Source organism: Musca vetustissima, unplaced genomic scaffold (assembly GCF_032173495.1).
Source record: "Musca vetustissima isolate MV318-11 ecotype Yass unplaced genomic scaffold, APGP_CSIRO_Mvet_v1 utg382818, whole genome shotgun sequence".
Lineage (NCBI taxonomy): Eukaryota > Metazoa > Arthropoda > Insecta > Diptera > Muscidae > Musca > Musca vetustissima.
Genome location: NW_026882620.1, coordinates 15,337 through 37,498, shown reverse-complemented (window position 1 = coordinate 37,498; position 22,162 = coordinate 15,337). Strand labels below are relative to the sequence as shown.

Below are 22,162 nucleotides of genomic sequence, written 5' to 3'. Positions count from 1 at the left end.
TCAGATTTAGATATAGCTCCCATATATTTTCGTCCGATTTTAGGTAAATAGTGAACCAAAGTCTCTTTATATCCATCGATTTGCACGAAATTTGGCATAGCGTTCAGAATTGAGTCTAGAATGATGTATGGTAAGTCCGATTTTACAAACTCCTAATGTTTGTCCGATTAACACGAAATTTTGCACAACATATCAAATTAAGACTTGAATGACGTTATTGCGTTTTTTTTAATTGGTGCTGATTGAGATTAATTTTTTAGCAGTGCGGCGTACCGAATAGCGGATATCAATTTTGCTATAAATCGTTTTCCATAAATTTGTCCCATAGAACGCAGACGATTCTAAACACCATTCACAATTTTAGCAGCTTGGCTTGTATTTTTGCCTTTCTCAAAGAAAAACTTTAAAATGTGCAGAATTTTCTCTTTGTTCACTTCCATTTTTAACACCCCTCACGACTGAATGCATAAAACAAAGAACATCAAAATATTTTTTTTTCTACAAACGAGTATAAATCTGAAAATGATCGATTCTGTACGTGAAATCTATCAGTACAGTCATCAGCCGACTGTATTTGGTACCAACCTAATATTTGGTGGCATTACAGACTCTTGGGGCAACACAAACTTAAATCCGAAAGTAGCTAAAAATTTGATATTTAAGATATAACAAGTTCTAGTAGATTTCTTATAAAAAATGCATAAAAACTTAATATTTTTGTGCTAATTAATCCTTTAAGCTATGATCTTTTCAGCTACAATCCTTTGAGCAAAGCATTACTTGTCTTTGAATTTCAGGAAAGTTTAACTAAACTAATATATGTTATCTACCGTATAAAGCTCACATCATAAACTACACGATCTGGCAACATTATACAATTGACTGTTATAATTCTCTCTCTCGCTCTATGTCACTCAACAGTGCAAATATCACTTATTCATTATCTGACCCTTTTACCTACATTCGTCTTGCAAAGATCAAAAGAAGAAGTAGAAAGAAGAAAACACAAAATGTCAACAAAAGAAGGGGACATGCAATTGTTGGTTTGACAGTTTGTCATATTAAGAAGTAAACAAAATAATTTGGAAGACTACAATAATAATATACGAAAAAACTGGCTGTGCGGGTTGTGATAATTGAAAAGGAGTTAAAAAACTATTCATCATTCCGCTGTGACAATGCATTTACACATCACAACGATTTTGTTTATCATATTCGAACATATCAACAAAATCTTTACACAAGGCATCCCGATTAGCCCGTGTCCGAAAATGTTTCAATATCGTTTTGATGGTGCTGAATGGTTTGGCATATTGTCGGTGCGTAATCCGGATTTTGGTCAAGCTTTACATTTGCGAGTTATTCTATCGATGAGGGGTAAACCGACAACGGTAAGGAAATAGATAATTTAATGAAAGTAAATTGAAGTGTTTTAAAAACTTAGTGGTGATGGTGTTACCAAAGAATATTTTTATTAACTCAGATAATTATTTCAAAAACATGGACATTATTTAATAAACCCCCAACATTATACAAGTTGACTGTTATAATTCTCTCTCTCATTTTTCTGCAAATTTTTGTCATAGGTATCTGACCCTTTTCACGAAAATATATATCTTTCAAAGTCCATAATTCCCGAGATATGGACCTCTAAAGTTCCGAAATTCACAAAATGCTCATAACTTCGTTATTTATGAATCGGTGAAGGTAATATTGGTATGATTGTAAAGCGTACACATTATATTTCCACTTAAATTCGTCTTAATTAAAAATTATCCAAAATAGCGGGCCTTCGACCGGGGATTTAAGACTTTCTGCTATGGACAGGTGGAAAAATTGGCTACGTGATTAAAATTTTCTTTATATCAAAGTTTTTCTTATATAGCCGGCCTTCGGCCGGGTAATTAAGACTTTCTCCTATGGACAGGCGGAAAATTCGGCTACGCGAGCAACAATGTCTTTTAAATAAAAGTAGTGTAAAAACCAGTCCGTCAGCAATGTCTGTGAGACTTTCTGCTATGGACAGGTGGAAAAATTGGCTACGCGATTTTTCCTTTATATCAAAGTTTTTCATATATAGCCGGCCTTCGGCCGGGGATAAACCTCCAATGGACAGATAGAAAATGCGATAAATTTTCTTTTAAATAAACATGTTTCTCTAAATATCCGTCAATATTACCATTGTCGGCCTATAAATGTCCAAGTTATGAGCATATGAATTCCGGAACTTATTTCCATAACATGGGAAATATTTTTTCCCCCATGAATGTCATATATTTTCGTGATCAGGGAGACGAGATCTACATGTGGTAAAAATTTCAGAAAAATCGGAGATGAGCCCCTAAACTCAACTTAAGCCAAATCTACAATTGGTATGTTCCTGTACTGCAAGGATCTACCAGGTTTTCAATTTTTTTTCGATATAAAGAAAAAAGTGTTATCGTTAGTAGATTCTTGCAGTACGAAAACAGAACAGAAACCAAATGTTTATTAAGGTGTGCAATTTTTTCGAAAATACATTGGTAATATTTCTCAAATGGATAAACTACGATGTTAATTTTAATATACTTAATCACGTCCGGAAATGGTACCTACTAGTTCACTCCTCGGACCTCCCCCACAATGGGTCACAAATTTTAATATTTATAAATCCAATATCAAGCGGTTGCAATGCCCGATTTGAACCAAACTTTGCAGAATCGATTATTTTTAGCAAGACTTCCCCACAAATGATCAAAATTTTCAATATTTTTTTTTTGAACGAAATGTTGGCCAACCTATTATCTTTGCCAAACCCAGATCAAACCGAAATGCGACCCATTGGTCCACTGCTTCTGGTACCTCCCCACGAATGGCAAAAAATGTATGTATTTATAAAGGGTACAAAGGGTCAATGTTTGAACATTTTGAAATTTAATTTGAAGCGAATTGAATAACCCGTTTGTATTTCCGAAATTCGGACTTCAACCGCGTTAAATTGATACACATCCTAGAGGCCCATATATCCGAAAGTATAAATTTCCACAATTTCAAACCGGACCGGTCGGACTTGTTTCCTGTGCATATAAAGATCCCCCTTTGACTACGTAACTTGATATGTACATGTGATTTAATCCGTAAACAATGTTCACGCTACTGATGTGAGCCAATTTTCACGAAATTGCACATAGATCCGGTTATTAAATAGCTAGTAAAATGGATTAAATCAATTTATTTTCTGGTCGCTCTATAGGTCACAATGATGAACCGAACATCAAGTCCAAGGATAATGAAAATCTATCGATTTTTTGGAGGTCAAATGTACCCAAACTTGTGTGGTGTGAAAATGGCACATTATGAATATTTACTATGAAAAATACCTGTAGAAGTTCGTCGTATATCCCTAAAGGTGTGGTTGGTTTTTACATTGATAGCAATCATAGTGAGTGGTCTACTTTTGAAGAAGTTCGGTTATAGACAAGGACGACAACTATAGTTTTCGTAAATGAACGGATTATATTAGGTTGGGGGAAAAGAAATCCATTATTTTTTCGGCAGAATCGACTCACTGAAACGACTTCAATTCAATACTCTATGCAATATTTCATGTAATAGGCTCCTCCATTTGTGGGAGCTATATCTACATCTGAATCGATTTCAACAACAAAATACCGTGCATATAGGATCTATGGTGCACCATTTACATAAAATGGAACTAATGTATATATGTGAGTTATATTTAAATCTGAACTAATTTCAAACATAATAAAAATCATTATAAACTATATTCCATAACCGCTGCTAAATTTCAAGAATATAGAACAAACAGCCTTCTCGGTGCACCAATTACATAAAATCGGACGAAGCTATATATGGGCCTACATCTACACATGAACCGATTCCAACAAAACTACGCATACATCAATCAGGACCTAATTCAGTATTCTGTGCAGAATGTTGTCTTATTCGGACAAATATTGGCAGTATGGTGCTCCATTTACATAAAATCAGACGAAAATATATATGGGAGATATATCTCTACCTGAACCGATTTCAACAAAACTTCGATACATCAATCAGGACCTAATAAAGTACATTGTGCAACATTTTGTCTCAATCGGACAAATATTGGCAGTATGGTGCTCCATTTATATAAAATCGGACGAAACTACATATGGGAGCTATATCTAAATCTGAATATATTTAAAAAAAACTTCACGGACGTCAACCTTTAGTAATTTCAACATGCTATGCAAAATGTTTTTTCATTCATAAGGCCGATTTTCACCGCCTAGTTCATGCTGTATCTATGTGATAGTAACGTCTTAAAATTTGAAAGACGCCGTTAAACACTTTTGACCCTTAAGGTCAAACGAGCATATTTTTATACTCAACCCATATTGTACCCATATACACACATTATTTATCTGAACATCAACTTGTAGACCTCTACCATCTGTATGGGATTTATACAATTCACTTAAATAAAATATTAAAAAAAAAAATGTTAAAGATTTCCATTTGTCTAATTGTTAACTGTTTTTATTTGTCTATGAAGTGTTTTCTTTATAACACCTTTGTTTTTTTGTTCGCACAAAACCAGATTTCCTTTTTATACCCTACACAACTATGTTGTCAGGGTATTATAGCTTTGTGCAGCCCCAAATGTTTGTAACGCCGCGAAATATTGGTCCTAGACCCACCTTTAAGTATACCGATCGTCATATCTCGACTAGCTGAGTCATATTTTGTATTATAATTTGTAAACACGATACAGGCCACAGTTATGGACCAATCAGTTAATATTTAGGGGATGAAATGGACCAAATACTAAATTTTTGTCGGTTTTTCTGGTCGCTCCAGAGGCCACAATAATGGCCCGAACATCGTGAAATTTTGCATGGAAAAGGGGATCGGGCCAAAGAATAAGCATGCCTGTTTTGATAAAGATTGGTCAATATTTAGCGGTTCAAATGGACCCTGACTTTTGTCTTCTTTTGTATTCTATAGCGTATATATTTACCCCTGAACGACATAGACCCGAGAAGTTGATATTATATCCATGAGTGGTTGACCTTTAAACTAATACCAATTATATTGTTATATGTACTCGGATGTGGGAGTTACACCTCCGTTATTATTTAGTAACCCATTATCACTCGAGAGAGCAGAACTATAGCGATGATCGCTTTGAAATGTTTTAAGCTTCCAATTATGGTCAAGGACAACGCCTATAATTTTCGTGATGATTTAATTTTGGAACACCTTAATTTTTTATGTTATTTTCGAGTCGATATATAGACCACAAATGAAAGCCGAACATCACAACACAACCCACGGTGAAGGGAATCTTTTAAACATCCGCAGAAAATTTATCCGCAGTAGTTTGTTTATTTGGGGTTTCCACTTATATCAGTGTTTTTTATTTGGGTGTCTGTGTTTTTTTGTTCTGTCTTTCTTAATTTAGCCATTCATGTTGTTATTGTTGTTCTTGTACTTACGAAAGCATTTCTCTAGTGTAAATAAATCCAATTTTAATTTAATCCTTTTTTTATTTTATTTATTTTTCTTTCTTTCCGGTTTGTTGACCGACGACGATGGCGAATGTGACCCAACGACCGAACCGGAAACCGTAACACAATGTCCAACACATATAAAACACAGAATTATTTGGGTGAAATTGAATTGTTGACACGTGGACAATTTCTAAGTGAGGCACCGGTACTTTATAAAATCAAATTTCCGAAAAATCACTTCCCACCTAAGTTGCTGCAAATCACAACGAATAATCACGTTGTTTGTCTTGGCAGTGCAGGTAGAGTATTGATGAGCGACATACAAGATTATTCCTTACTAAAAAAATACTGAGAATTTGCAAATTTAACATTGGGTATTTAATATTGAATGATAACGTTTTTATTCTCTTTCCCTTTTGTTTTTTTCATTCATTCTTGTATGCTGCCTGATGTGTGTGTGTTACTGGTCTCCTCTGACATTGTCATGCTTCCTTTTGTTTTGTGGGCGAAATGTGTCGATTTTCTACATTTATTTTGATGCTGTCTGCCTGACTCTGTATGTCGTCGACATGGAATATTATCTGCCAAACACCAATATGGACATTATCACCATGTCACCATACCATCATCATCACCATCATCCTTGTCATCATGATGATGAACACAATGCCACTGTTGCTGTTACTGCCACTGCTGATGATGCATCCATCACAATCACTACATCTATACATCATGTATTTGTTGTTGGTGGCTACATCATTCAACATGTTGCTCTACGGATGTGTTCTATGTCACATCAATGAATGGCCAAATGTCTATGTGTATGTGTGTATGTGCAACTAACATTATCTTAAAAAACAGATCACAGTATCTTCGTGACACAAATACAATTGGAGCATACAAGGAAGTTTACATTTTTATCCGAGGAACAACAACAACAGCAGCAAGCACCCCCCATACAATCATCATCGTCCTCGTCATTATTGCCTTCGACTGCAGCATCGATAGCAACAGCAACAACTGTGGGTGGTGGTGGCGCCGTGGGCTCGGGTAGTGGAACGAATGCTGCTGCTGCCATCAGTTCGTCTATTTCAATGCTGCCGATAACAACAGGTCTTAAGGATTCGTCATTGGTGCCACCGACAAATATAGCATTTGGCACTAAACATTTGCCTCTCACTTCCAGCATGGATAAGTAAGTCTTATGGCTGAATGCCATTGTGTCACTATTGCCATCACCGACTAATGCTGGTGTGACATGACACTGAATGAAAAACACAAATAAGTTAAAAAAAACATCGTTAAGTTCGGCCGTGCCGAAACTTTTTATACCCTCCACAATAAGGCTCGTATTCAAAATATCTAAAATCATACTTTCTCTTTTATTGGGGCTATTTCATGGCATGGACTTACACTGAACTACTAAGATAATTTTTTCCACTTGAACCTACAGTTTGCGATCTTCAAAATACCAAAAAAGGAGGCTATATCAAAAACTTGATCCGCATCGAAAAATGTCTGTAAGGAAGTTTTCTACCAATTAACAAACCAGAATACCTGATTAAGTCACTTTATCCCACTAGGACTTTCAGCACATGGATAACTGTTTCCGTTTGGACTGAGGGCCCAAAAATGATATTTCATCCCGATTGGAAAATTTGAAAAAACCATATGAATACTAAAAATCGAACGGTACCTTTATATGGAGGCCAGACGGAAAACTGGACCAAATTTCTACGAAGACTTTTTCAACCCAATAACATCTCAGAATGCTAAATTAAAGTTACCTAAGGCAGACTTAAATACAAATACAAATATTTTTGAGAATAAGTCCTTTACCCACTAACAACGCAAAATATCTAATTACGGACAATTTGAATATATAGACAGTGGGAATACAATGGAAATATATAGACAGTTCTTTCAGAAAAGAAGAAAATACCGAAAATGGAAAGGGACACTAAGGGCCTGAAGCCTGATTGTCATGTCAAAAATGTAACCGATATGAAAAATCGGTGAAAAGAAACGAGGAATACGAATTTTCCGCCACTTCGGCGAGAAAATGCGACCTTATCGGACGGGACTCTGGCATGGGGCTTGGCAAAAACATGGAACCAAATTTAAATTTTGCATAGAAGACGATTTTTATTCAACAGGAACCCGAAATTCCAAGCACTTAGGTGAGAAAATATGGCTAAAATTTCAAAATAAGGAAAATAGGGCGGGACTTTGTAACGCTATAAGAACCCGGAGTACCAAATTACAGACCTAAAATGACTAAAACCTACCCGGTGAAGGAGGCTATATCAAAACATGTGAGGATATAGAAAATGTTTTCCATCTTCCCTTCACCGTCGTATTGGTAGAGGTAGCGTGTATACGCGAGGTAGGAATTCTGCCAATCGGAAGTAGCATGAATGCCTTGAGGTAGAGGAGGTTGCCTATATGCCTTGAGAAGGTAGTCCCTTTCGTACTTCCTTGCGACCTTTAGTTGCTTCTTCTTCTTGATCCAGGTGAATTGCTCCTCAGTAACAAAGTGACGTCCGATATACATTGCTTCATTGGATTGTGTACTTAAAGATGCAGGAGCTGACAGTGAGGATTCCAAAGTATATTTGGAACATCTACTCTTGGTTTCACTCCCCTATGTGACCTCAGAAGTAGCGATTTGTGGGCTTAAGTCAATGTATTGCTGTCATTTTTGGCTTGGGAGGAACCCACATCAACAACGGTCCCTGCTGATAACGGTTACATCAGTATCCTTCTCATCGTCTGAAGCGCACGCTTAGACTGAAACTGACACAATGACTGACGCATTGGTAATGTGGAGGACCTGAGGTCGACCATAGTATAGCATTTTCTGAAATATTTTTAAATTACAACCGATTCGACAGGACTGATATGAAAGCATGTACCTATATTAAAAAATATCTGCAAATATATTAATCACCCTCCAACATAACGAAATGTCACATTAAAGCCACTTCGTTAACGAATTATAGCCAAAAAGTTCCAAATACGAAAATGTGGCGGTACAGTTATACGTGGGCTCTTTCGATACGTGTACCGATATATCCCAATACCAAACCTCCTTGGAGTTGATGATATATATGTGAAATTTTTCCAAACTCTATGTTACATATTTCGATCAGGAATATATATGTAGTCGTTGGGTTCTCCCGTTAATATTTCGAGGTGTTGCGCAAACGGAATGCCAAATTTAAAATACATACACTCTACCTCATGGTGCAGGGTATAAAAAAAGAAGACGAAGTAGCGAAAGCAGAAAATCAATGCAAGCAAAAGAAATTGAAAAATTGTTACCAATTTTTGTTCCTTTTTTCATTTCGTTTCGTTTTCTAGGAATCCTTTGCGCATTTCCAAGGATATTTGTGGCACTATCGATGACCGTATACGTTTTCAAGTTATGAAAGCATTGAAACAAAAATCAGCCACCACCACCATTCTCAACTCGGCGGAGGCGGGGGCAGATGCGGCGACACGACAACCATTTAGAAATCCATTGGATAATATTCGTAGCATATTGTCAGCATTATTACAACGGCAAGACGATATTGATGAAATCCCAGCGGTTGGTCAAAGGAATGAGGTCGACAGTGGTGGTGGGGGTGGCGGTGATGATGGTCGTGGTAGAGATACTGATGAGTCTAATGACAACGAAGCCGGTGAGGACGATGATATTGACTTACCACCTTTGGTTACCACCGATATTGACGGCGAAACGGATTTCTTTGCCGACGATGAATCCGCCTCGGATACCGGTTCTCTGACCATCAATGAATTGCCGTCGATAACACGCGGTGCCTGGCCCTGGTTGGCCGCCGTCTATGTAAATAATTTAACTTCATTAGCGTATCAATGTGGTGGTACATTGATCTCGACGCGTATTGTCGTCAGTGCAGCTCATTGCTTTCAGTTATTCAAGAAACGTTACACCGCCAATGAGGTATTGGTATTTCTCGGGCGACATAATTTGAAAAATTGGAATGAAGAAGGTTCGGTTGCCGCGCCAGTGGACGATATATTTATACATCCCGATTATAATCAACATTTGAGTTCGTATGATGCCGACATTGCCGTGGTGGTGCTGAAAAATGAAGTGAGGTAAGGAATTTGAGCTATTGAGGATGAATTAGAGCTTCTAACATCGTTTATTTTCTCCAACATCTTAGATACAACACATTCATCCGACCGGCTTGTATGTGGACCGGTTCCACATCGATCGAATTCATTGAAGGTGAACCGGGAATAGTTGTCGGCTGGGGCCTGGGTAGTTTCAATACCACCAAACAAATGTCCACCACCAGTACCGTGCCAAAGATAATTAGCACCCCGGTTGTCTCCAATGAAGTCTGCTTTGCTGCCAATCCCAAATATAAAAGTCTAACATCGAATCGAACATTCTGTGCTGGTATTATGTATGATCAAATGTTGTACACCAAGTCACTGGCCTCCAAACCGTTGGTATTTAACAAACAATTACATCAGGGCCCATGCACTGGAGATTCCGGTGCTGGTCTTATGATATTTCGAAATAATCGTTGGGTTCTCAGGGGCACTGTGTCGGGATCGTTGCCCATGTTCGAGATGCAAACGAAAAGAACACAGTCACGTGCCGCTACGCGAAGTTGCAGCATAAATCAATATGTAGTCTACACGGATGTGGCGAAATTTCTCGATTGGATATTTGCTTTTGTCCTTTGATTGAAAAAAAAAGAAAAATTAAATGAACTAATGGAGTAAACTAATTGGACGTTATTGAATTGGAATTGAATATCGGAAGTAACTCCATCGATGTTTTTGCTTGCTGAAGAGGAATAGAAAAGGAAGCGTTCTATTTGTTTGTGAACGCGAATTTATACTCGTACTTTGTGTTTGTGCGTTGTTTTTTTGTGGTTGTTGTTTCGTGTATGCCATTGCTGTGCAAAAAACGCAGACATCGTTTTGATTGAATATCTTTATACCTTTTTTAAAGTACCGCTGTAAATATTTGAATTTAATTTAAGAAAAATGTGAACAAGATGAAGGAAACTTTACTACCAATAATTATTTGTTCATTGGTATTTGTTAACTGTGATAGTTTTAAATATTTGTTCAATTAATAGATAATGAACCAGAGATTATATGCAATTTCATTCGAAATAAATAAACGAAAACGAATTTGAAGAGGACTAAAAACTTGGATTTAAAATGTTTATTATAATGGAATTTGTATCATAATGTTCGGCCGAGCCGAATTTTTTATATACTGCTGAAATTATATATCGGGAATTTTATATGCAGGCATTGCCATATTAAATTGCTTCCAACACTCAGTTTGAAAAATCTCTCTATGAGCCTGAAAACAACGAAAATGATGCCGTATGGTTGAAAGACATGTCTAAAAACCTTATAAAACACACAAATGGAAATACAACCGATATTTTCGGTTTAAAGCAGGGCTGTCCACACTAATACATTCAAGTTTTGTGATTGTATATGTTTCAAATACAAAATTTTCTATGTCATATACTGTGAGAAATTTTGTAAAATATTATTTTCAAATATTAAGGAAGGAAATAATTTTATATTCGATGTAAATATGGTTGTTGATGATACATTTTCCCATATAAAGATATATATGTTTCCGTTTTGCCCTCCCGCCATAGTATTGATCAGATATTTCGACTTGTTCCGAACTAATGTTTGCCAGAAATATCCCAATTTTTTCGGTTGGTGTCATGGTACAATTATAAAAGGTAACAGCAAATCCCAGCTGATTTGATTCCAACGTAATACTAGTGTCAATATGAATTTGACAAATTATGTTTTTAAAAATCACCCAACAGGAAAATTGGGAACGCATACAATTTGAAATTGTTCTTTATTAAATGTGCTCCTGTATACAATTTACTCAATCTGCCTGCTGGGAAAGTTTGAGGAAGCAAATCTTTATTCAAGGAATAACTCGCTATTCCCAGCATTTTCATATGTGTTACACATATATATGACAATGGCTCAATTATAGGAAAGCTGTGGAAGCGATAGAAATATAAATTTGATAGATTTTCATTCATGTTTTTCAATTTTTATTTTGAGGATTCGAAAATATTTCATTTTCAAAATAAAAATAATTTGATGATAATTTGTTTATTTGTTTACATTTTTCTGTCAAATGAGTTGACACTAGTAGAACTTACAAAAACAAATTTCCATGTGGTTGTTGTATCGTTTTTTGTACAACAACACTTGCTGTTACGACCCTAATGTTTATCAAATCGATTATTCAATTAGCTTCAAATAGAATTTACATGTTTATACATATAGTATTGACTCTATTTGGGGGAGATACCAGAGGAAAAAGGCAGACGTTTCCCACTGTCGGACTTTATCTAGGCTTGGTAAAGAAAATGGGTTGTGCAAAGTTTGGTACAAATCGGACATTCCATTCGCCTGATATTGGATTTATAAATATTGAGAAAATGGGGTGGTTCAATGGGTCCCATATTCGGATTTGATCTAGGCTTGGTAAAGATAATAGGTTGTGCAAAGTTTGGTTCAAATCAAACATTGCATTCGCCTGATATTGGATTCATAAATATAATACTAAAAATGTTGACCCTTTGTGGTGGAAGTACCAGAACGAGTGAACCAATTGATCCCATCTTTGGACCTGATCTAGACTTCGTAAAGATAACGTGCCGTGCAATATTTGGTTCAAGTCGGACATTGCATTCGCCTGATATTGGTCCAAAGCCGTAGCAAAGTGTATATACCCTCATTGGCCATAATGCTGAGGATATAATAACGAAATGTTAATAAAACAGACAAAATCGGGGATAAGTTCGGCCGGCGGAAATTCTTATATCGTCCAACATGTGGTGTGATTTAAAAATTCCTTAAATCGATCGGCACATTTATATGACGATTATGTTATTGCATTATGTGTTAGGTTGGGTTAATTTAATTTATTAACCCATTGAGCCCCAATTTTTTTCCATTTGTTACCTGTGGGCAGCATTGGGCCGTAAAGGGGTAAGTATTGTAACAAAGCCAAATAGGCCATTTAATTTCAAAAAAAAACATATTTTAGGCTTTGGGAAAATAATAAAGGGCGATGTTTGGTATATAATTTAAATTAGGCTGGAGATCCACTCTGTTATTGAAAATTTGTGTTCAGTGAAGAAACACATTTTGGCATTGAAAAATTTTTCAATGAATCCGAAAAAAATATCTCAGTTTGGTGCAGTTTCGAGCATTGAACCGTATTTCCATGAAAATTCTGTGAATTGTAACATAGCTGTAAATAGTGAGCGCTACCGGCGAAATTTTGGAAAGAGATTGCCAAAAATGGGACTATGCGGATGGACATTTTAAGGCGCAGTAAGGTCAACATTTGCATGAAATAATCTTCAAACACTATTATAAATTCTAATAAATATTTCATGTATTTTATGAATAGCATGTGTTCTTTAAAAAAAAAATTATATAGCTCTTTAAAAATCACCCTTTTTCAATTACATGACTAAGTTTGGAAATTTACTGAAAATTAAGCGGTATATGTTGGGGTCATACCAAAACGAACATTTTCTGCAAATTTAGGTTTTTTGATTACTGTGGAGTCTCCGGCAAATATTTCGAGGTCTTGCAAACGTAATGACAAATTTAATAGACCTACAGTTATACCCTTCACAATAAGGTGGAGTGCATCCTGGTGAAGGGTATTCCATTTTATGTACAAATAATATCCATTTGGAATTGTTCAAGTTCGACCAACTTATTCAATCCTGTACCACACCCCAATAGTGAGCTTCTACAAAGATCACAATGAACAAGGAATTAAATATGCTATGGCAACCCTTAATGCATCTTACTCATCAATCTTTTTCAGTTTACTTCACACTTCTGTTGCATTCGGTTGACAAATTCTTTGTCCTTGGTCGCGTTTCGTGTTTTCGGGTGAATTCGGTTAAATAATAGTCCTAAAATTAGTGTGGTATTTTCTGTGATGTATATTAGAGTGCTAATTTTTAAAAAATAAAAACAATATTAACTAATAATTATCAAATTTCAAGTGCCCAAATGAAAGTGTTCTTGTTTTGCAAATAGTTTTCTTTACCCTGTTAGTGTTTTCACTGCCGACGTCTATTCATTCTCGTATTCAATCCTTTGTTTATCTTTGTTACTTTGTTTATCATCTCTCGGTGGTCGTTGTCTTCTTCTTTCTCTGCGGCGGCGTAAGCTCTCTCTATTTTCGACGAGTTAAATCCTAGATAACGAGTTTAATCCTAGATAAGAAGGTAAGTTGTTAATTTATGAATAATACTGAATTTATTTAGGAATGGGAAGACTTAATTGTTTCAAAATACGTTGTTCAGTCATTAAAACATTATTTTAACCAAACGGTTAAAGCATTTATCATTTTTGAAAGAATCGTTAATACGTTGTATCATACAAATTTAAATAGTGAAATTAGAAAGCAAAAATATTTCATGTATTACACTGTGGCACATTTTCTAACTTGAAAATCTTGAACCAATCGGGACCGCAAAAATCTGAAAGGTTATGATAGTAGAAGAAAATCCCTAGATGGAGAGAGAATTCGGGGATTTTTTTCTTAAACACTCCAAGAGCTGCCTCATCTGCTTGCGCAAGTACCGATGTTTCAAATCCATGGGTAGTATTAGAGTCTTGTAGAGTGTAAGTTTGGTATGGCGAGAGGTGGCCTTGTTTCTAAATCGGACTTCGATTTGGGGTTTTGGAATTTTAGGAAAATTTCCCTATTAAAAATTGCTGACATTTTTATTTCGGCTTACAGCAAACGCTTGGTACAATTGCCTGTATAGTCCAATTTTTGGTATTTTTGAATAAATTAAACAAAATCTATTTTCTAAAGCTGAACATTGCTCTCAAGATTTAACCATGATTGTCACAACTTATATTTATACGTTTTAGAGGTAGGGAACTTCAAAATATTTATAAGTATAAATTATTTTGCAATTTTTGCCACTAAACAACTAATATGCATACATTTCGAAGGGATATATTTTTTTATTTGAATTTTGAAATCTGAATACTGTCAAAGTCAAATTTATAAAAAATGGAAACATATGACTACATGAACATTTTATTTAAACTGTCAGTATACCTAAGGTTGTTGTCATTATTTTGCCTTACGTATTTTTGGTCCATCCAATCATGTCAATCAGTTTCAGAAGTAATGCATTATGGCTAATAAAATAGTTATTACAGTAGTTTTGACTTACATCTGAAATATCTTACATGGCTCAATGTGCACATCTGTAAAATCACCCCATAAAATGGAATCCGCGATAAACGCTTAGTACCTAAAAATGAAACAGAAGGGTTGTTGTTTTTAAAGCATATATTAGGTTGGGGAAAAAGAAATCTATTATCGACTATTAAGATTTTTAGCTCCTGGGTGATGTTACATGCCGGTCAACTTCGATCATTTCTTATCGACATTTCGACCTACCTGTGCGAGGTGCATCTTTAACGTCAACAAGTCTTGAACGGAATCTACGAAACCAAAATTGCACAATATTTTTACACTTTTAGCCGCATGGCTTGCATTTTCGCCTTTGTCAAAGAAAAACTAATTTTCTTTGTTCCTAATTTTCTCTTTGTACACTGGCAGCTATATATTATATATTACATCTGTATTTAAAACTTAACCGATTTTGAAATCAAATTTTACGAACTAAACATATTGAAATTTAATCTCTAATCTAACCATATCCAATATGATGGACCGTATATTACTCGTAGGTAAGAAATACACAATAATATAGATTGTAGCAGCTTTAGTGTGTGACTTTTGAATATAGTTTCAAAATACCAACAATATAAAATGAATCACACCAAAGTTTTCTACATAAACGTTATAATATTTTATTAAAAATTATTATCTTACATTTTTGACAATTATTTCATATGCCTCACAACGTTAACTCACAACGTTACCTAAAATCCGACGGGGCGTACAAAAATATTCAACTTCGCCAATATGCCAAAATGTTGTGTACGGCCGTATTACCCAAATACGTCGAATCCATATGTTTAAGCAAATAATGCAAACCGCAAAACAAAATTGAAAATTTATTAAATTAATCCACGTATTTTAAGTTTCGATTCGAAATTTCAAATTTCCAGAATGTTTTGTTTTCAACAAAAGAAAAAAAAAATGAAAAATACGTTCTGTCATAGTTGAATTTTTTCAACTTTGAAAATTCGTACGTAGACGTATTTCGGTAACATTCATATAAATACATGTGTTCTATTTTTGTGGTGAAAAACGTCGAACGAGCTAGTTGAATTTTAGGTAAGGCTGTCAAACATGAATACAAGGGACTACCATCGCTTTCACCAATTATTTTATGTAATTGGAAGAATAAGTCAACCGACTTCATTATAATGTTTCCAAGCAGACGTACTTCTTACCCTATGGATTGTCTATAAGAGAATCAAGGTCTTTTGTGTAAAACCATTGTGCTTTTATAGCGATCCAAACAAAGCTTTTAAAAGTATTGATCGAATATAATTCAAATTAACTCAATATCTTCGTTCACTCAATTTGTTTTGAATATTCGTTACAAACAATAAATATTTAAACAGTGCAAAGGTTCAAAGTCTAACGAAAATAATGTTGCACAGTGAATCAAAACAAAACAACGAGGATTAACGATAGGATAATAATGTTATAATAACTTACGCTAATGTTTTTCTTCTTATGAATATTATGAAAAAATAATAAAATATCTTGCTACAACATTCATTTTATTCAATTTATATTTATTGCATTCAAGATTAGTATAAAAAATGATATTTTTTTTAATAATTAGTAAAATTTGTTTTTAAGTCTTCATCTTTGGCTTATTGAAATTAATTACGCTTGTTAGCCTGTTTCTTTGCATTATTCTTCTTCTTGTTTTGATTCTGTTTCTTATTTTTGCCCTTATTGCCTTTCTTATTTCCTTTTTTGGCAGGTCTCTTATTTTTCTGCTTCTTGTTCTTTTGTTTCTTGTTTCCTTTTTTATTATTATTCTTTGCTGGCTTCTTATTGGGTTTTTTATTGCCAGGTTTCCTATTGTTGTTGGTGGGTTTCTTGTTAGCTGCAGGTTTCTTAGTTGTGGCTGTGGGTTTCTTAGTGGTGGCTGTGGGTTTCTTGTTGGGAGCAGGTGCTACGGTACTGGGACTGTCACCATTTGGGGCGGGAGTAGGAGAAGGAGTTGGATTTGCTGGTGTTGGAGATGATCCCTCGGGGGTTGGATTAGCTGGAGATGGATCAGTTGGAGTTGTTCCAGTTGCAGGTGGTGGATCAGCAGGACCAGTGGCAGTTGGTGCTGTTGCTGGTGCTGGATCTTCTGCCGCCACAAAAACCAATACTATGGCAAAACAAATTATGCTTAGAAATTTCATATTCGCGGTCGAAGTAATTGTTTTAAGTGAACGAAAGGTGACGATTGATAATAAAACCTTGGGATAATATCTGTATTTATACTAGTTTTTGATTCAATAAAAAAAATGAACTTGATTGCTTTGAGCTTTTTTTAATTTTGTATAGATTTCTATTGGAGCAAAACAAATATTTGTTCAGTTATATAAATTTAATATTTTTAATAACTTTCGGCCTACGCGGAAATTGTCTGCCCTTAACAAGTGTTTTAAATTTTTTGGTATTATTGTTTGCTAAAGATTTTTCAGGGGGTTCACTTAATAAAATAGAAACATGTGTTAATTTTTTTATTGGATGTAATGTGTCTGTCCAACCGCAGAAGTTTTTAATGGAGGACAAGTTGAACTGAATAGTGATTAAAATATGGTGTTTTAAACAAATAATTCCTTAAAGAGGCTATGCAAACTGTTCCAACTTCATCGAAAGCTTCACATTTTTCAGGACTATGCCTTCTCCAGAAGTTATTCGAAACATTTCAGTTGTGATGTGAATTATTTTATTTCTAATATTCGAAATTACAAAAGAAATTTTCGAATTGTCGGAAATTATAACTGCAATATTTCGAATAACAAAGAAAAGTCCTACAACTCAGGTTTTGTAGCCCTCTTTAAAATTATATGATTTTCATTATTATTTTTTATTCTCAAATTGGCTTTTTTAATTCATCCATCTGCCAATTTGTACCCCACATACATTTTTTATAGATTTCGGGTGATTTCTAACAACAGAACAACATATGTTTCTATTTTATTGAAAGAACTCCCTGTAAAATCTCAAACAAATAACACACAAAATGGAAAACATTTGTTAACAATAGAAAATTTTTTTGTTTTCGAATTTATTTGTATTTAGTAAATAGTGGATTGTGCGTAACCAAAACTCTTTTTCAAAATTTATAATTTACATAACTGAGCAAATATTTGCATTTCTCCAACTACAAGATTTACAAAACGACAACGGAAATCAAATCAAAATTACTTAAAAAATGATTATAAATACCGATCTCATTCTGAGGTTTTATTACCAATCCCCACTATCAGTTCGTTCCTACAAAACATCTTACAAATTTGTAGCTACAAATATGAAATTTCTAAGCCTAATTTGTTTTGCCATATTATTGGTATTTGTGACGGCAGAAGATCCAGCGCCAACTGCACCAGCACCAACTGGTACGGCAGATCCAACACCTGCAACTGGAGCAACCCCAGCTGATCCTTCTCCAGCTAATCCAACCCCCGAAGGATCATCTCCAACACCAGCTAATCCAACTCCCGAAGGATCATCTCCAACACCAGCTAATCCAACTCCTTCTCCTGCCCCTTCGCCTAATGGTGGCACAGCCACTACTAAGAAACCTACAGCCACTACTAAGAAACCTACAGCCACTACTAAGAAACCTGTAGCTAACAAGAAACCCAACAAAAATAAGAAGCCAGGAAATAAAAAACCCAATAAGAAACCAGCCAAGAAAAATAATAAAAAAGGCAACAAGAAACAAAAGAACAAGAAGCAGAAGAATAAGAGGCCTGCCAAGAAAGGAAATAAGAAAGGCAAGGGTAAAAATAAGAAACAGAATCAAAACAAGAAGAAGAATGCTAAGAAACAGGCCAACAAAAGAGGTTAAATGGATGTAAACACAAAAAGAAAAAAAAAACATTGACTGCGACATTCCATAAAAATATCAATCTAATTACAAAATAAATATTTCAATAGTTTATATTTTAAACATAAATGCAAAATAAATGCTTTCAAAGCGAATTGGTTATAGTCTGCCATTTTTCTGATTGAACTCTAGAGTTGGGCAATCTAGTTCACTTAGCGGATCGATCTTTCTCGTTCCTTTTTTAAAAAGGAACTAGTTCCATAATGTAGTTCCTTTGCTCCATATAGTTCATTTTCTCCATATATTTCATTTACTCCATATAGTTCCTTTGCTCCATATAGTTCCGACTCCTACATAGTTCCTTTGAATCTCTCTCTTTCATCGTTCTTTTTGTTTTCGCTCACATAGTTCCGTGTTGTTAATAAATGCAAAAATGAAATGAAGCTAAAGATATCAACTGCAGGACGGTAAGCACAAACACTTTTTTATAAATAAATAAAAATATTTAAAACAAAAAATATATATAATGACAAAATAACGAATGAAGAATATCGGAATAAAGGAACGAGATCAGAAAAAAGAACGAAAAAAAGGAAAAGAAGAAAGACTGAGATGAGATCTGGAAAAGGAACTATATTAATTGCAGAGCTGGAACTAGTTCCGATCGTTCCTTTCTCGGAACAAGTGGTCAAAATTGTGAATGGTGTTTATGGTTCCGATACTGTAACAGCCAATTATGTGCAATTTTGGTTTCGTAGATTCCGTTCAGGAATTTTTGATGTTAAGGATGCACCTCGCACAGGTAGGCCGATCGTCGAAAATGTCGATATAATCGGAGAAATGATCGAAGTTGACCGGCATGTTAACAGTCATAACATCGACCAGGAGCTAAAAATCGACCATAAAACTGTTTTAAATCATTTACTATTGACCAGAAACAACGGACAACGCTAGGCCAAACACATCTACGTTGACTCGTCAGAAACTTTGGGATGTTTTAATGCACCCGCCATACAGTCTGGACTTGGCACCAAGCTATTAGCATCAATTGATCAGAAACGACCAGAATTGGCCAACAGGAGAGGTTTCGTGTTCCACTAGGACAACGCTAGGCCACATACATCTACAGTGACTCGCCAGAAACTTCGGGAGCTTGGTTGGGAAGTTTTAATGCATCCGCCGTACAGTTTGACACCAAACGATTATCATCTTTTTTTGCATTGCAAAATTTCTTTAATGAACAAAAAAATGGTATCTAGCAAGGATTGTGAAAAAAAATAAAGGCATTATGAAGTTACCTTTAAAACGACAACAAATCAGACAACCAAACGTTGCATAATCGGACATAATAATGGAAATAATAGATTTATTTTTCCTCAACCAATATTAAATCGGTAGGTATTTGTATATAGGGTCGATATATTTTCATTCTCGAACATGGCGTTCTTGTCTTTTATCTCGATATCCTCCAAATGTAGAATGACTGCAATAGATGGCTAAATCGTCTTTGAATTCCATACTTTGTAGGGTATAAACTGACAATTTCGAATACAGTATATGCCCCATACTATGTTGGAATTTTTAGGAGCGAGATTTTTTACCAAATAGGACTACAAATCATATTAAATTGAATTCGCTTGAAAAATTATTAGTAGAGCGATTTGGTACCTAATAAGAACACATTGTAGTAAATTTCAGTGAATCCGGTTGAAAAGCGTACTCAAGAACATATAGACAGGCTTAAAAAAAATTTTACACTGACCAAGAATATATGAAATTTATAGAGTCGGATATGATTATTTCGATGAAATACAAACGGAAAAACAAAGGTAGTAAACCCTCAACACTATGATGGAGGGTATAACAACTGCGGGTGCAGCAGTACATTTGAGCGAACCCGACTTTCTGCGCATCTATATTCCGAGCCTAGACAATATTTTGCGAAAAGCGATATTTACATCCTCTAGTGTTATAATGCTAATAATTCTATCAAGAGAATTGACATTAGATTAAAAGTCAATATCGTCACTTACACTGCACAATTTTCCGGAGGGAACATTTTCGTATTAATTAGGTAATAAGATCACAGTTTAAGAAAACATGAACAAATTAGAAGGACAAAATATTATACAAAAATATTCCTAAATCGATTTTGGTAAATACATGTCAACTCAAAAATTACGCACAATATCGGAAAACCGAGGAAACTATTGGTCGAATTAATAGCAAGTTCTAAACCCAGACAGAAAATAATAAAATATAGTTATATTTCCCTTGTGAAGTTAATATTCGAATAACCACAATTCGAAATACAATTTCAAATACGTGATAAAAATCAAACGTTCTATGTCCTTGAAACCGCAAAACAAACATTTTACAACAGGTCATTAAAAATACTATCTAAACAATTATTGTGACGGTAATAAAAAACATAATGTATTGTCTACCTAATCTTATTACAAAGAATTTGTACAAACGATGCGATATTCTTATTGTCCTTATCTATCGAAATTCCTACTAATTATTAGTCACACACGGAGTTTGCTGTGACTAGGTGAACATCAAACTCTTTTTATGACACAAGTCGAATTGTCAATAGATGTGACTGTAGGTAATTGAAATATGAGTAACATATGTACGTACACAGATAATCGCTTATTTCGGTTTATATTTTTGAGTTAAGGTTACCAAGTAAAAAATGGCAGGCTAGCACACCAGCGTCGATGCGTTCTTGTAAGAGGTTTTTTATTATTAAAACAAAAATAAACATTAACGAAAAGTTTTTCGGAATGTTATAATGATGTTGTTTTTTACACTTTTTCGGATATTATTTATTTTTTAATTTATCTTAATTATATCCTGCAAAATAATCCTTATTTTCATTTTCTCTTTGTTAAGAGAACATTTGACCATCTTTGTTACAAAGTAATCACATACAAAATATGGAACTATATTGAACTTGTTTTGTTAATCAAATATCCCTCAATTTTTCACAAAATCATTGGACATGTCAATATATCTGATCCATTTTCCATCTAGAAAATACATGGATTGTATTATTTACACTGTGTGTATATACATTTAGATACAAAAGTATTTGTCATATTGATTAATGCAATTTTTTATACCCTTCACCACACTGTGGTACAGGGTATTATGTCTTTGTGCATATGTTTGTAACAGGCAAAAGGAATCGAGATAGACCCATGGTTCCTTTTGAGAATATGCATAGAATCACTTTCTAAGTCGATTTACACATGTCCGTCCGTCTGTCCATGTTAAATTGTAAACAAAGTAAAGGTCGCATTTTTGATTCGAATTGGATGAAATTTGGCACAGCTCATTCATTTTGGCCCAAGGACGAACCCTATTGAAATTGGGAAAAATCGGTTCAGATTTAGATATAGCTCCCATATATATTTTCGTCCGATTTAAGGTAAATTGTGCACCATAGTCCCTAAATAACTTTCGATTTGCACGAAATTTGGCATAACGTACTGAATTGAGCCTAGATTGACGCACCAAGGATTTAATATATGGCTGATAGGAACAAAACGTACTGAAATTAGTATAACCTAACCTGTGATA

General features: G+C 34.8%; 3 protein-coding genes across 3 annotated transcripts; 2 read left to right on the top strand and 1 right to left on the bottom strand.

Moving 5' to 3' along the window:
• Positions 1–1,178: 1,178 nt before the first annotated feature.
• Positions 1,179–10,220, top strand: LOC133329170 (serine protease gd). The gene is made up of 5 exons (XM_061537664.1): positions 1,179–1,391; positions 5,644–5,794; positions 6,357–6,690; positions 8,859–9,620; positions 9,689–10,220. The coding sequence occupies exons 1-5, from the start codon at positions 1,179–1,181 to the stop codon at positions 10,218–10,220; spliced, it is 1,992 nt and encodes a 663-aa protein (XP_061393648.1).
• A 6,177-nt stretch (positions 10,221–16,397) lies between these two features.
• On the bottom strand, positions 16,398–16,934 carry LOC133329169 (uncharacterized). Its single transcript, XM_061537663.1, has one exon. The coding sequence runs from the start codon at positions 16,932–16,934 to the stop codon at positions 16,398–16,400; it is 537 nt and encodes a 178-aa protein (XP_061393647.1).
• A 1,118-nt stretch (positions 16,935–18,052) lies between these two features.
• Positions 18,053–18,595, top strand: LOC133329167 (proteoglycan 4-like). Its single transcript, XM_061537661.1, has one exon. It carries the CDS (start codon positions 18,053–18,055, stop codon positions 18,593–18,595), a length of 543 nt encoding a protein of 180 aa, XP_061393645.1.
• Positions 18,596–22,162: the final 3,567 nt, after the last annotated feature.